This window comes from Urtica dioica, chromosome 2, assembly GCF_054948205.1.
Source record: "Urtica dioica subsp. dioica isolate 48M chromosome 2, U.dioica_male_clone48M_v1_H2, whole genome shotgun sequence".
NCBI classification, from domain to species: domain Eukaryota; kingdom Viridiplantae; phylum Streptophyta; class Magnoliopsida; order Rosales; family Urticaceae; genus Urtica; species Urtica dioica.
In genome coordinates, this window is record NC_142757.1 from 43041353 (window position 1) to 43058319 (window position 16967).

The 16967-nt window shown below is 39.7% G+C and overlaps 1 protein-coding gene across 1 annotated transcript; it reads left to right on the top strand.

Annotated features, from left to right (window-relative positions):
• Positions 1-10553: 10553 nt before the first annotated feature.
• LOC149404840 (uncharacterized) lies at positions 10554-11537 on the top strand. The gene has a single exon (XM_089607696.1). It carries the CDS (start codon positions 10554-10556, stop codon positions 11535-11537), a length of 984 nt encoding a protein of 327 aa, XP_089463822.1.
• The last annotated feature ends 5430 nt before the right edge of the window (positions 11538-16967 follow it).

Genomic DNA, 16967 nt, shown 5'->3' on the forward strand with positions numbered 1-16967 from the left:
TCAAAAAAAAAACTATTTCATATGTGATATATATATATATATATATATATATATATATATATATATATATATTGTTCTTCATAGCTCATATCTTTATTTATTGGCTTGGGATTTTATTTCCTTATGACCCCTTTTTAGGGTATTGCATGTGATGTGAGTGTAAACATAAATTTAGACAATTCTAAATAGCCAAGATCTTAGAACTATACGATTTTCACATACTATTAGAGATCAAGAAAGCATATCTCGATCCATGATGAGAGTGGTGGCGGAATCACTGGAATTGATTTTTCTCTCTCTTGACCGCTTTAGACTTGAGAGCTTTCTTTTGATGACAGAGAAAAAATATGTAATGAGTTGAGAGACGAATAATCCCTAGGGTTTCTTTTTATATAGATCCGCCATCAGAGTATATACGAAAATTACCTTTATTTTAATTAACCAATAGGATTTATAAAATACCGTTGGGCCACTAATGGGTAATACAGTTGGGCCACACATACGTGAGCTTTATAAAATAAGCTCTAATATTCTCCCATTTGGCCCTTGTGTCATAATATACCATATGGCTTAATAATAAACGTAATTACACGTAGAATAAGATAACCCGTTTGGCATAGTTTTGTTTAAAAAAAAGTGCTTTTAGATTAAGTTTTTGAAAAAAAACTGTTTTTTTCAAAAACTGACAAGGTGTTTGGTAAACTGTTTATAAAACAGTTGTTGCTGGTAACAAAAACTGATTTAGCGTTTGGTAAAATAAATATATTATAGTAAAAAGACTAAAATAGACATGTTCTTAATAATTAAATAATAATTATTAATATGCTTATTTATATACATATATGTGAATAATATTTTGTACGAGGATATTACAGTAATTTATATACAAACTTAAAAACAGTTTTTCTAAAAGCTAAGAATCCTAACTTTTCCATCTCATGTACAAAATCTAAAATCGCTTTTGAAATTTTTTGTAAAAACAGTTTTGCCAAACACTAGATAAGCAGTATAGTTTTTTCTAAAAACAAAAACAAGGCTTTTTTAATCTGAACCAAACGCAGCCAATATCGGTTACATCTTAAAGTCTCTATTAAGCATGAAAACGAATATGCATAATAGCTGTTGTACGTCAATTTGTCGGCATAGTTCTTCCATGTATCACAATACTAGTTTCACACTTAATATGACACATAATAAGGTATTCATAACGATTCAACAATAATGTCTTTGTCAGAGACAAAACGAATCTTGATCACATAATGCATTCATGTATATAAATTACATCATATGAGATTCAAAATAAACGAGATAAAAGTATCAATCACATAAAACATAAATTACATAAAGGATGACATCCAAGGATCCCCATTCTTTCGACATGATCAGTAAATACCTTAGGGACAATCCTTTCGTTAATGGATCTACAACCATAAGCTTTGTGCTAATGTGCTCGATCAACATCTTTTGTTTCTCAACTTCTTCTTAAACGGATAAGTATTTCAATTCCATATGCTTAGCACCTTTCAAATACTTGTCGTTCTTAAAAAAAAGACTGCTACGGAATTATCATTGTAAATTTTCAGCGGCTTGACGATAATTTCGATAATTACAAGTCCTAAAATAAACTTTCGCAACCATGAACCATGAATTGTAGCCTCAAACACATGCTACAAATTCAGCTTCCATAGTGGATGCAGCAATGATAGTTTGCTTCGCACTTTTTGTTGAAATCGATCCTTTGGCTAAAAGGAACGAATAGTCGAAAGTAGATTTTCTAAAATCCACGCAACCGGAAAAATCTGAATATGAATATCCAATCACCTTGAGGTGATCGGATCTCTTATAAGTGAGCATATAATACTTCGTTTCCTTCAAATGCCTTAACACTTTCTTTGCAACTTTCCAATGATCTATTCCTAAATTACTTCGATACCTGCCTAGCATTCCGACAACAAAACTGGTGCATAGCTTGGTGTAATTATGTGCGTACATCAAGCTTCCAACAATAGATGCATAAGGAATTTGTTCCATTTGTTTAAGTTCAAATTCATTCGTTGGACATATATTGAGACTAAATTCATCACCCTTATGAATTGGAATGACACTTGCAGACCATTTATCCATATTGAATCTCTCTAAAACCTTATTTATATATGTTTTTTTAGACAATCCCAACCGTCCTTGTGATCTATCACGAGATATCTATATCCTAATCGCATAGGATGTCTTACCCATATCTTTCATTTCAAAGTTCTTAGAGAGAAACTCTTTGGTTTGATGTGATAAACCAAGATCATTAGTAGCAAACAAGATATCGCCAACATACAAAACCAAGATAATAAACTTACTCCCACTACCTACATCGATCAACGATGAATTCATTAAATCCAAAAGATAGGATGGTATCGTTGAACTTGAGATACCATTATCAAGAAGCTTGTTTTAGTATGTATATTGACTTCTTCAATTTAGACACCATGTGTTCTTTTCCATCAACCACAAAACATTCAGGCTAATCCATGAATACTTATTCATCTAAATTCTCATTCAAAAAGTAATTTTCACATCCATTTGATGGAGTTATAAATCATATTGAGCTACCATAGCCATAACGATCCTCATAGAGTCTTTTTTAGAGATAGGTGAAAACGTCTCCTTGTAGTCAACACCATCTTTTTGAGTAAAACCTTTAGCAACGAGTTTGACCTTGTGTCTTTCGATATTTTCATTTCAGTCGAGCTTGATCTTGAAGACCCATTTGCACCCGACTCCTTTACAACCTTTAGGAAATTCAACAACATCACAAACTTGTTGTGATCCATTGATTTTAACTCTTCTTTCACGGCGTCTAACCACTCGATAGAACTCTCACTTTCTATGGCTTGTGAAAACAAAATTATATCCTTATCGATTCCTACGTCGAATTTTGACTCTTATAGATAATCCGCATAATAATCAGAAATAGTGATTTCTTGTGGTTCATCTATGATAAATTCGTTTTGTACAACATCATTCAGTGGTGCTTGGTCGCTAATTTGTTGTTCTTGCAAAACAACATCATGGTCAACATGAACAGGAACAACAACTTGAGAAGATGGTAGAGGCAAATGTACTTGCACTCTAACTTCTTGAATTTTCACATTACGTAATTCCAAACTCCCACAAACTTCACCATTTTCAACGAATCTAGTATTTTCAGTTTCGGCGATTCTAGTACTATGGTTAGGACAATAAAATCGATATTCTTTAGATTTTTTTGGATAACCAATGAAGAAATCCCTGATTGTTCTTGAGTCAATTTTCTTTTCATGTGGATTATAAATTCTTACTTCTGTTGGGATACCCCAAACATGCAGGTGCCTTAAACTGGGTTTCCTTCCTGTCCACTCAATTCAAAAGGTGTCTTAGGAACTGACGTACTAGGAACCCTGTTTAACAAATATACATCAATCTTTAAACAATGCATCCACAATGATTTAGGTACTTGATTAACATACTCCTAACCATATCCGTTAAAGTACGATTGCGCCTTTCAGCAAAATCATTTTGTTGCAGTGTTCTCGGCTTAGTGTATTGAGCACAAATACCATGACTTTCTAGGAACTTAGCGAAGGGACCAGAGCACTGTCCACTTTCTTCATATCTCCATAATATTTACTACATTTATCAAATTTGACAATTTTCACCTTTCTATCTAATTTCTTTTCAACTTCAGTAATAAACACCATTAGGGTATCTACCGATTGAGATTTTTCATGCAACAAATAGACGTAACCATAGCATAGAAATTCACCAATAAAACTTGATGAAATACCTTTCTTCACAAAATAATGGAACGTCAAAAGGCCCACAAATATCGGTGTGTATGATTTCAAGGAGATGTGAACTTCTTGTGGTTGCTTTCTTAAGTATGTATCGTGTGTGCTTTCCCTTGATACACTCAACACAAACTTCAAGATCGGTAAAATTCAAATCAAGTAGGATATCATTCATTACAAACCTTTTGATTCTTTCTTTGGATATATGACCCAACATTTATGCCACAAGTAAGCCGATGATTTATCAGATAAACCACGTTCAGTACCAACATTATGATGCAAGATTAAGAGAGTCTCGGCCAAAACGGGTATCAAGCTTAAGTTTATACAAACCATCACAAAGAATACTAGAACCCATGAAAACATCTTGTTTGAACAAACTGAAACGTCCATTCCCAAATTTAAAAGAATACCCAACCGTATTGAATTTAGACAAGAAAATCAAATTGGGAGAAATGGGGAAATGAAAGGTTTGAAAAAGTTCTAAATGATGTCAAGTGTCTAAAATTAAATGATAAGTTCTAACTGCTTGAACTGGAACTTTGACTCTATTTTCCATGAAGTGAAATTTCTCATTCTGACTTATGGTTTGAGTTGTATAGAATCCTTGTATCGTATTTGAAACATGATACAACTAAAACCAATCCATCAAGTATTGTAAGGAACTTCAGCCAAATTTGATTCGAAACATACAAAAGCACTAGGTTTACCCTTTTCATTCGAACCATGTCTTACGTTTCAGGCAATCATTCTAATAATGTCCAGTCTTTCTACAGAATGGCACGTATTTTTGGCTCATTCCTTCTTGTGGATTTAGACAGATGACTGATTAGGCTTTGGCACTCCTTGCTGGCCTTTTCTATTATTCGTCCATGTTTTTTTCCAGCTCCTTTATGACCAATGAAATTGGCTGAATGATATCCAGATTTCTTAAGCCTTGCTTCCTCGTAAATGAGCATACTTTGGAATTCATGCATATTCCGTTTATGTTCAGAGTATTCCATCACATAAACATGAGTAATTTGATTTATTTTAATTCGATACCCAAAAGAAAACTTAATAATTTGGCCACTTTAGTGACTGATAAATTAATCATGCTATAAATATCGAAATAAAATAATTTCATAAAGCATTATACTATAATTATTATCCTACAAATTGGTAATACAAAACTTTATAAAATCATCACTTTGGTGATGGGTTTAAACAATACATTGTATAACTTGAATTTGCCAAAATGTACTAGACATGATTACATGTATGCATCATAACAGATTTTAAATAAAACTTAATAATTCAAAACTAAACATTATATATGCATACAATTTCCAACATTTATGTACTGTTCTATCTAATGCGCATCATCAAGAACAAATACTATTTTAGTATCTCATAAGTCATTTCTCAATGAGATATATGGCCAAACATTACATCAGATTATACATGAATTACAAAAATCAATGATGAAATTATATGCCTACTACATGTGCGATTGAAAACTATGTACTAGGATAATTGAATTTCTGTGACTATGAGATTGCCCAACAACATTAATTGGTGAAAGCTTTCAATTACCAGATCAATGAACACATAACAACACCCGTAAAACATATAATGATGAGATTGTATATGCTAACAAATCAGTGAAGCATCTCCACATAAGACAAACATTTCTTACTGTATCTCTTTCAATGTAGATCGGTTAAGACAAACATTTTCTTTCCAACAGATAAGAGTTGGGTCAGATGTTATCGGAAGTGAATTATTATCCCTTCCCTATTGCTATTGCTTAAAATATTTAAGAGAAAAAAGATATAAATAGGTCATATTTGAATCGAACAATATGACCTATTTCTTCCTATCGAGGTAGTCAAAGAATTAAGTGTTTGTGCACGACTCGCATATTAATTTCTTTTGCATTAGTGTATATTGCGTAGAATGACATTTACTTGATACCTATTTACCCGCTCGTTACCTGTTCAAAACGGGTCGAATAATACCCGTTCAAAATAGGTACAGGTACAAGAAACCTTTACCCGATCCATTAACCCGTTATCCCGATCCGTTATAATTTTTTATTTTTATTTTTTATTTTATATAAATTAGATACATTTCAACCATTTTGATTCCTTTAAATTATTTGTGTTGTAGCTATGAATTTTAATTTGCTTTAGTGTTCCTAGTTTAATTTATATTTTGACTCTAATTTGTAGTTTTTAATTAATATTTAAAAATTTTGAGTGGTTAATTTTAATTTTTTTTTAATTTCCAAACCGGGTTAACAAGTAACGGGTATTGAAATTTCACACCCGCTATCCAGTGGGTATTACCCGCTACCCGATCCGTTTTAAAAAATGGGTTAATGGGTATGGTTAACAAGTATTTTTTCTAATGGGTATGAGTACCATTATAGGGGCACCCGTTCATACCCTACCCATTGTCATTCCTAATATTGTGTGTGTGTGTGTGTGTGTGTGCGCGCGCGCGCGCGCATGCCTGCGTGTGAGTTGGCTTCCACATCAAATATTTGATTTGAATTCTCTCATATCTAAACTAAAGCAGTTTTTATTTCTAAAAAACAAAATGAGAATTGACATCACTCTAAAATCACTAACCGCAGTTATGTTTCACATAGATTTGACGTCGCTCTATTACAGACGGACATCATAACTATTGTTTTTACTACCAAATAGAATATACATTAGATGCGACATATCACGTTTAAGATGTGTTTTCGGTGCGACATTAGATGCAAAATGTTGCTTCTAACAAAATTAGATGCGAGCTTTTAGAACGATTTTTACATCTAATTCATTTTTAGATGCGATATTTTGACCTTTATATGGGAAAATTGTTGCATCTAAAGGCCCTTTTAATCTTAGTGTTTATTCATACACAGTGGTTCTAAAAATATAAGACACTCTTCTAAATTCACTGGTGTTATTCATTATTTCTATAAGATATCTAGGAAGAACTACACAGCCTTCAACTCATATGTCTCAGAACCATACATCATAAGTCCTCATAACAATAAAAAAATAATATATCAAATGCCCTTTTATCGTAAGATTGTGAATATTTTATTTTCAATAACTATTAGAGGAGTTCCTTTTTTTTAAATGAAAATAACAATTTTGCTCCTCTTGTGTTGTAACGTATTATAGAGCAATGCATTAAAATCATAACACAAACTTTGAACAAAGAATGAATGCTTCATTTCATTAATATACTTTGTCTTTACAAAAGATTGTCTTGTAAAATGACATATAGCACTTAAGTAAATATATCATTCTACATCTACTTGCACTATTACAAAAAATAGTTTTCATGACGGGTCAAAACAGTCGTGATAAGTTTCCATGACTTTACATATTTCCATCATGGAAACTCGATAGGTACGTGTCGTACGTAGAAAACTTCTATCATCCCAACTAAATCCGAGCTTGTTCTTGAGTATTTGAGGTTTTTCGTGTGTTTTGAAGGTTTTCAGGTCAAAAGTGGGATTTCTATGATACTATGGGCAAATCTGTACAAATCGAGGCATTCGGGATAAAAAATAAAGTAAAAAACGAAGAATGAGTCAAGAAGACATCCAAACCTCGCGCCGCGACCCTCATGGCGCGCGCCGCGAGGTCTGGAAATCATCCCGAGCCATCTGCGAGCAGTTTGCGCATTCCGCGAGGGTATGGAAGTGTTGACCTCGCACCGCGACCCCCAGACTGCGCGCCGCGAGGTCGAAGAACTTTAGCGTCGAAAATCCCCGAGCGTCAAGCACGGAACGCGACCTCCCGATAATATCTACCTCACGCCGTGACCCAGCTACCGCGCGCCGCGAGGTGCGCGAAACCAAAAGAGGAAACGCGTTTACTCCGAAAATTAGAGGAAACCAAAGAATTTCGACCTAAGCCTATAAATACACTTCTCAACCTCTTGTTTAGGACTTTTAGCACTTTTTCATTGTTTTCACTTAGTATTTGGGAGAGATAGAGAAAAAGAGGAGAGCAGTTCTTCATCAATTCGCGCCAATTACAGTTTTATTCTTATCCTTTACTCTTGAACTCCCGTATTTTAATTTACAATTGAGTATTTAATTATGGTTTCTTCTTCTTCCTATTCTTTTATTTTATTTTTGTTTTCTCGCTACGCCATGAACTAATTCCATTAAGGACTATGGCGTAGCGGGTTTAAGATTCGGTTATCGATATGATTTAATATAATGAAGTTCAATTCCCATTCTCTATTGCTTTGTTTAATTCAAATCCGTTTTAATGCTTGATCGAGATTAGCTACCTTGTTCATGATTTTATACTTCAACTTGATGCTAGAGAAAGATTAGGTTGTTAGTGTTTTGGTTTGAATTACTATGATGCATGCCTAGGCTAGAGATAGTTAGGTTGCCATAGAATCACGTGCATACTCTTGATATGAATGCATGCCATTGTTAGGGATTGATATCGAGAGAAGATTTTCCTAATTTTGACATAGGTTGTTAGATGCTCGAGAGAGATTTAGCAATATTATTCTGTGAGTATGGTTAGCAAAGAGTAGTGAGTTGATTATTGATTGTGTGTCAAATTCGTGTATCCAAACCGTCGAATAAACCCGTGAAGCCTTGGTCCTTAGCTACTCTTTCTGCTTACAACTTTTATTTGAGTATTTTGTTATTTATTTGCGTTAAAACTTGTCAATAATTTGTGACATCTTTCCATTTCATCTTTAGTTCAATTCGTGCTAGTTGATTTGTTTGTTAATTAAGCTTGTTCCTCGTGGGATCGACACGTACTTAATTCACTATATTACTTGAGCGACACGTGCACTTGCGCGCGTAATAATCGCAACAAGTTTTTGGCGCCGTTGCCGGGGAACAAGTTTTTAATTGCAATTCAATTAACTAGATTTCAATTTGAACATTCTTTTATTTTCTGTGTCTCACCTGTTTTTGCGTTGTCTTTTTCCTTTGAAGGTTGATGCAAAAAGACGGTGATTTGAGTCTCCTTCCGATAGATTCTGAAATCGAGAAAACGTGCAAGAGAAATCGAAAGGAAAAGAAGAAAAACTAAGTCAAGGAAGACATTGAAGAAGAGACCATGGCCAATAAAGAGAGACCACTCCTCGACTATGTGTTACCCACCACTCAAGAGTATCGCCCGGCCTTTGTCAATCCGGCCATCGGAGGGAACCAAAGCTTCGAGATCAAGATGGGGACGATCAACATGATCCAGCAAAATCAATTTTCCGGAGCCCCGAATGAAGATCCGAACGAGCACATCTCCAACTTCAACGAGTTGTACGGGACATTCCAGATCCGCAACATCAACGCGGACGCCATCCAACTCCGTCTGTTCCCATTTTCCCTCCGTGACCGGGCAAAAGCATGGTTTAACTCGCTTCCCCCCGATTCCATCACCACATGGGAGGGGCTGTGCAATACCTTCCTCGCCAAATTCTTCCCATTCGAGAAGACAGCCCGCCTAAGAAACGCCATTCACAGCTTCGTGCAAATGGACGGCGAGTCCCTCCACGAAGCATGGGCACACTTCAAGGAGATGCTCCGAAAATGTCCTAACCACGGGGTCACATTGCCGGTCCAACTTCAAAAGTTCTACTACGGACTCCTCAACTCGATGAAGACCTTAGTTAACACCACCGCGAGAGGCACGGTGCTAACTAAGACGCCATCGGAGTTCCAAGCTCTCCATGAAGAGTTAGCGCACTCCAACGATCAATGCCCGATAGAGAGGAGAATCATGAAGGCCGGCCCCGCCACTGTTCAAGCCGTGATGACCACGATTGATCCGGAGACAATGCAGCAGATGACGATAGAGATGCGAACCTCCAAAAGGAGATGCGGGAGATGAAAGAGATGAAAGCCGCGGTGAACTCCACGCAAACGACTTGGGAGCCATGCTTCTGGTGTCAAGGGAGTCATTTCACCGACGATTGCCCGCACGCGAATGATGGCCATACAGAAAATGCGAACTAAGTGGGGAATTACAACCGGCCCACATTCCAAAACTCCAACAACTACAACACCAGAGCAAGGAACAACCACCCCAACTTTGCATTAGGGGTGAAATCGGTTCGGTTCGGTTCGGTTTTGGACCAATTTGAAAACTGAAACCGAATTTTCGGTTTTGAAAATTTTGGACCAATGACCGAACCGAGTTGGTCCAAAACCGAAAATCGGTTAACCGAAAATTCGGTTAACCGGTTTTGTAAAACCGATAACCGGTTTTATAACCGTTTTAAAACTGGTTAACCAGTTTTAAAGATGTTACAATTATCCAAATCGGTTATCCGGTTCAAATCGGTTAACCGATTAAAATCGGTTATCCGGTTTTAAAACTGGTTATCCGGTTTCAAAAATGAATAAAAAAATCGGTTAAATAACCGATAACCGAATTTTTGGATTTTCAAAACCGATAACCGAACCGATTCTTAAATTCGGTTTCGGTTAACCGAACCGAATTTTCGGTTTGATGACGTGGCACCGAATTTCGGTTCCGGATCGGTTCGGTTATCGGTTTAACCAATTTTCGGTCAATTTTTGTACACCCCTACTTCGCATAGAGGGCGCAACAACAACAAGGCTTCCTACAAAGTCGACCATCGGGGGTGCCGCACCAACATCAACAATAGGTGGGAGGTCAGAATCGTCCACAACAAGTTCAGCCCGCACCTAAGTCAAACATAGAGGAGCTCTTGGCTTCCTTCATCACCGAGTCTCGAACGAGAATGAAGAATCAAGAGGCACAAATCCGGAACCTCGAGATGAAGGTGGGGCAACTAGCACGGGACTTCCATGCACAACCTCAGGGCGCTCTACCAAGCAACACCGAAGTCAACTCGATAGATCAATGCAACTCCATCACACTGAGAAGCGGGCTTGTACTCAAAAGCGCCGACAAAGGGAAAGAGAAAGAAGATTACAAGCCATCTTCCTCAACGGTCGCAACTCCAACGATCACGCCTCCCCCGCCCGCGGCCATAAACAAGACGGTGTCGGTGCCATTCCCGCAAAGATTGAAAAGTGTGAAGCTCGACAAGCAATATAGCAAGTTCATGGAGCTCTTCAAGCAACTTCGCATCAACATCGCCTTCGCCGATGTCATTGAGCAGATGCCCCCCTACGCAAAATTCCTAAAGGACATCGTCACGCACAAGCGAAAGATCGAAGATTGTAGCACCATTACACTTTCGGAGGAGTGTAGCGCTATAATACAGCGAAAGCTCCCACCAAAGCTCAAAGATTCGGGAAGCTTCACCACTCCATGCGCAATTGGCGAGTTCTCCTTCGACAAGGCACTCTGCGATTTGGGGGCAAACATCAATCTCATGCCCTACTCCATTTTTCGAAGGCTAGGAATCGGCGAAATAAAGCCCACACGAGTGACCCTTCAAATGGCGGACAGGTCGATCAAGCATCCCCGAGGCATCATCGAGGACATACTCGTGAAGGTCGACAAATTCATCTTCCCCACCGACTTCGTGGTACTTGACATGAAGGAAGACCGCAACATTCTCATCATCCTGGGAAGACTGTTCCTAGCCACCAGAGGAGCCCTGATTGATGTGCGAAAAGGCGAGCTGAAACTGAGGGTAAATGACGAAGAGGTCACTTTCAACGTTTTCAAAGCAATGAAGTACCCAAAGGGAAACGACGACATATTCGAGGTAGACGTGTACGAGGCAGCCGTCTATGACCACTCCTTTCGCTAGGAGGAGCTCCTCGAGGTATGCCTCTTAAACAACTCCGATTTCACTAATGCGTTTGTCACATGTGCATCCATAGAATATGCAAATCACATGAATGGCTTCGAGGCGAACACGAGAAAATATTTTGACGAGCTCGGGGAAAGCAAAAGACGAGTCAAACCATCGATAGAGGAGCCACCGGAGATCGAACTCAAGGAATTGCTCACACATCTCCGCTACGCGTTCCTAGGTGAAAAGAAGACACTGCATGTCATCATCTCCGCACAACTCAATGCCGAGGAAGAAGATAAGTTGTTGCGAAGTCATATGCCCGCAATAGGATGGACTCTTTCCGACATCAAGGGAATAAATCCATCTTATTGCGAGCATCACATCCTCATGGAAGACAACTCTCGGCCGTCCGTGGAGCACCAAAGGCGACTGAATCCAGCAATGAAGGATGTGGTGCGGAAAGAGATCTTGAAATGGCTTGACGCGGGGGTGATCTACCCAATCTCCGATAACGCGTGGGTGAGCCCGGTTCAATGTGTCCCGAAGAAAGGAGGCACCACGGTGATCAAGAATGACAAGAACGAGCTTATATCAACGCGCACCGTCACAGGGTATCAGATTTGCATGGACTACTGCAAGCTTAACAATGCAACCCGAAAAGATCATTTCCCCTTCCCAGTCATCGACCAAATGCTCGATCGGCTCGCCGGCCACGAGTACTACTGCTTCCTTGACGGATACTCGAGGTACAACCAAATAGCCATCGCCCCCAAAGACCAAGAGAAGACCACGTTTACATGTCCGTACGGCACCTTCGCTTTTCGGCGAATGCCCTTCGGCTTGTGCAACGCCCCGACCACTTTTCAACAATGCATGATGGTAGTTTTCTCCGACATGATCGAGAAAACCATTGAGGTATTTATGGATGACTTCTCTGTTTTTTGTTCCACTTACGATGTTTGTCTCGAGAATTTGTCTAAGGCATTAGGGCGGTGCGTGGAGACGAATCTGGAGCTTAATTGGGAGAAGTGTCACTTCATGGTCAAATAAGGGATCGTTCTGGGACATCGAGTGTCACCGCAAGGGCTGGAGGTGGATCGGGCAAAGATAGCAACGATCGAGAAATTGCCACCCCCGGTCTCGGTCAAAGGCGTGAGAAGCTTCCTCGGGCACGCAAGCTTCTATCGATGATTCATCAAAGACTTCTCGAAGATCACGAAGCCCCTCTGCGGCCTCCTCGAGAAGGACACGAAGTTCGTCTTCACCGATGAGTGCATGAAGGCGTTCAACATTCTAAAAGAGAAGCTAAGCACAGCTTCCGTAATCACCGCTCCCGATTGGACTCTACCATTCGAGATCATGACGGACGCGAGTGATTACGCCGTAGGTGCGGTCCTTGGACAACGTCGAGAAAAGTCATTCCACACGATATATTATGCGAGCCGCACTCTCAACGATGCCCAAGTCAACTACACCACCACTGAAAATGAGCTCCTTACCGTGGTTTTCGCCTTCGACAAATTCCGGCCCTATGTCATCGGCAACAAAACCATCGTCTACACCGACCACGCTGCTATCCGGTATTTGATGGACAAGAAGGACGCGAAACCTCGACTTATCCGATGAGTGCTCCTCCTCTAAGAGTTTGACGTGGAAATCAAAGATAAGAAGGGATCGGAGAACTTCGTCGCCGACCATCTCTCGCGCCTAGAAGATCTCTCACATGTCCCCAACCATCGCATGCTCATCAACGACGAATTCAGGGACGAGAATGTGCTCCCCTCGGAGGGAATCGCACCGCCATTGTACACCGACTTTGTCAACTACTTGGTGTGCAACAAAATCCCTCCTGATTTCAATCATCAACGCCAAAAGAGGTTCCTCTCCGACGTGCGCCACTACTATTGGGAAGAGCCTATCTTATACCGCCATTGTGCGGATTCGGTGATCCGTCAATGTGTGCCTGATTTGGAGGACATTACGGGCCCGATCGCACGGCAGCAAAGGTACTTTAATGTGGTTTCTTTTGGCCTAATCTAATCTGTGATAGCCGGAAATTTGTCGAATCATGCGACAGGTGCCAAAGAACGGGAAACATCACAAAGCGAGATGAGATGCCGTTGAAGAATGTCGTGGAGATAAAGCCTTTTGACGTATGGGGGGTCGACTTCATGGGACCCTTCCCATCCTCGTACGACAATAAATACATTCTTCTTGCGGTCAACTACGTGACACGGTGGGTCGAAACAAAGGCATCTCCAACAAACGATGGAAAAGTGGTGCTCAACTTCCTCAAGCACAACTAAACCTGGCTTACCGGTAGCGGGACGGGACGGAATCCCCGCTACCGGTATGAACAGTAACGGGACGGGACATCCCGTTAAGGCTGACGGACGGGACTCCCGTCCCGTTACTTTGGCTAACGGGATCCGGTGATCCCGTTAGTCCCGATATTTTTTTTTTATTCTCGGCCGTTGGATCTTTGATCCAACGGCCCAAAAAAAAGAGCCGTTTTTTTTTTACCGTTTAAAATAGAGCCGTTAAAGACTTTCGGCCGAATTTTTTTTTTTTTTTTACCCACTTATTTCTAAAATCTATAAATACCCCCCCATTTCATTCATTTTCTTCAAACCTTTCCTTCAAACTCTCTCAAATTCTCTCAAACTCTCTCAAATTCTCTCAATCTCAATCTCAAATTCTCTCACACTCTCTCGATTTTAATCTCAAATTCTCTCTAACGCTTTCATTTTTTCATGGCCTCATCATCCCGCAACCAAGGAGGTCGAAGGGGAAGAGCTTCCCGAGGTCAACAAATGCACCGTTTTGAAGAAAATTGGTTGCACTTATCTCAAAACGCCCCCGACCCAAACACCCAATACTCCTTCGATCCAAATTATGTTGCTCCTACTTTCAACCATTCGGAATTCACCGAAATTCCAAACACCCAAGTGCCATACTACCCTCAAATGGATCCCCGAGCAAGCCTATCAAGCTCAAATTCCGCCATCCGAAATGGCTTTTCAAGAATTTCAAGTATTCGAGCAACATTATCGTGAATCCCAAAATCCAAATGAAGAAGAAGATGGCGATGAAACCCAAAATCCAAATGAAGAAGAGGAGGAGGAGGAGGAAGAAGAACAAGACCTACCACCACCACCACCACCACCTCAACCTCGAACTCAAGTTCCACGACCTCGACAACGTGAACAACAAGAGGAGACCCGACAACGACGACAACGACGAGAACAACAAGAACAACAACAACAACGTGAAGCACCTCAACAACAACAACAACCACCTCAACAACAACAACCACCACGACGTCGTGCTAGGTCCGTTGTGTGGACCTTCTTTGAAGAGGTGATTGCGAATGGCGAAAAAGCCGGAAAATGTCACAGTTGTGGCAAAATATTCAGCGCTCACAACACAAGAGTGGGGACTTCGCTATTGTGGAGTCATCACAGGCACTGCCAGGGGACACCATCTGGAGCCTCGTCAAGCCAGGTAAGTCACATCGATCCCGTAAGTTTTAGATGTGATTTAGTAGAATATTTTGTTTCCACCGATCAATCTTTTAGTCATATCGAATCTCAAGGCTTCGTTAGATTCATTAGTTCTATAATTCCAAATGTTCAAATTATGTCTAGAAAAGCCTTGAGATCCGATATCCTAAAATGGTTTTTAGGAGAAAAGGAACAAATGAAAGACACAATATCATCTGGTAGATATAGCGTTGCCTTAACCTCGGATATATGGACTGGTCAATCTAAGATGGATTTCACGAGCGTTGTAGTGCACAATATAGATGACGATTGGAACCTAAACAAACGTATCATTGCCTTTAGGAGGATAGAAGGTTCTCACACTGGTGAAAACATCTTGGACATCATAGTTAGTGTTATAGGTGAGTGGGGTTTGAACAATAGGATTATATCTGTAACCTTAGATAATGCCACAAGCAACAACGCCATGATTAGGGAGTTAAAGGAGAAACTTAACGTTGACGATACTCTTTTGCATCAACGTTGTGCTACCCATATTATAAACCTCATAGTTCAAGCCGGAGCTGCTAGTTATGACCCTTCGATCAACAAGATTAGGAATTACATTAGTTGGATAAATAATTCAACCTCTAGAGTAGATGAGCTTAAGAGACGCCTTAGACTAAACGGTCTCCAAGAACGCACCTTTCACCTAGATAACAAAATTAGGTGGAATTCTACCTTTCTCATGTTGACCAACTTCTTATCCGAGCATTACGTCAATGTTATTGTTTCTTACATTAACAGCGAACATGGCGAAAACGCTATATCCGAATATGATATTAGGATGGCTGAATCATTTGTTTCTTTTCTCAACATTTTTTACAAAGAAACTTGTTATCTCTCTGCTGTTTACACTCCTACTTCTTTTCTCGGTCTTCATACTATGACCGCAATTGCTGTGCATCTTGATAAATATAAAAACGAAACAATTTTTCAAGATTCTATTCAAGCAATGACAGCCAAGTTTTTAAAATATTGGGGGGCTGGAAAGGTTCCATTATTATACGGTTTTGGAGCCATTCTAGACGTCCGATGTAAAATTGGTGGTTTAAAAAAATTTCTGAAGTACATTAGAAACCATTTTGTGGACCAAGATTACATTGCACTTGATCTCTCGAGGATCGTGGAAGCTTTTTTTGATCTTTTCAAGGTATACGAGGCGAAACTCCTACTGCAATACCGAGCACAACCATCTCAATCACAGACGCAGTTTCCGAGAAGACACCAATACACGAATGTCTTCGTCAACGCGCCCGCATACAGCTCATCACCTCAACAACAAGAAGCTGGGACAAGTCAGACGAGGTCGAGCGCAACTGTCCCATCCAGAGATCCAAGAGTACGATCGGAACGATTGGGTCAGGACGGATGACGAAGCCATCGACCTCTTGGTTTGGTGGAGACAGAATGCGAGGAGGTTCCCGGTCTTGTCATCTATGGCACAAGACATCCTCACCATCCCTGTTTCAACCGTGTCATCTGAGGCGGCTTTTAGTAGCGCGGGCCGCATCATCGACGATAGAAGATGTAGCTTGAAACCAGAGATGGTCGAAGCATTGACGTGCGGTAAAGATTGGATTCAACATAGAAATCGAGCACAAGAAACATTCATGTGCTTCGATATTCTTGATGATTTTGAAGTTGATTTCGCAAATGTAAACATAAATGGTTAGACTAACTTGTATAACTAAGGGATATCCCGGCCCTTGTCCGGGATAAATTTTCAAATAATTAACGAGGAAAGGGGTGCTCTTTTTCCTCGCCGTCGCACCTTTTTAGGGGTCGGTGAGGTTTTTTAGGAGGCCCATTTTTAATTTCACATTTTTTTATTATTTTTTCTACTCATTTACTTCAAAATCTTTTCAATTAAGTCCTTGTATATAATTATTGAACTTCA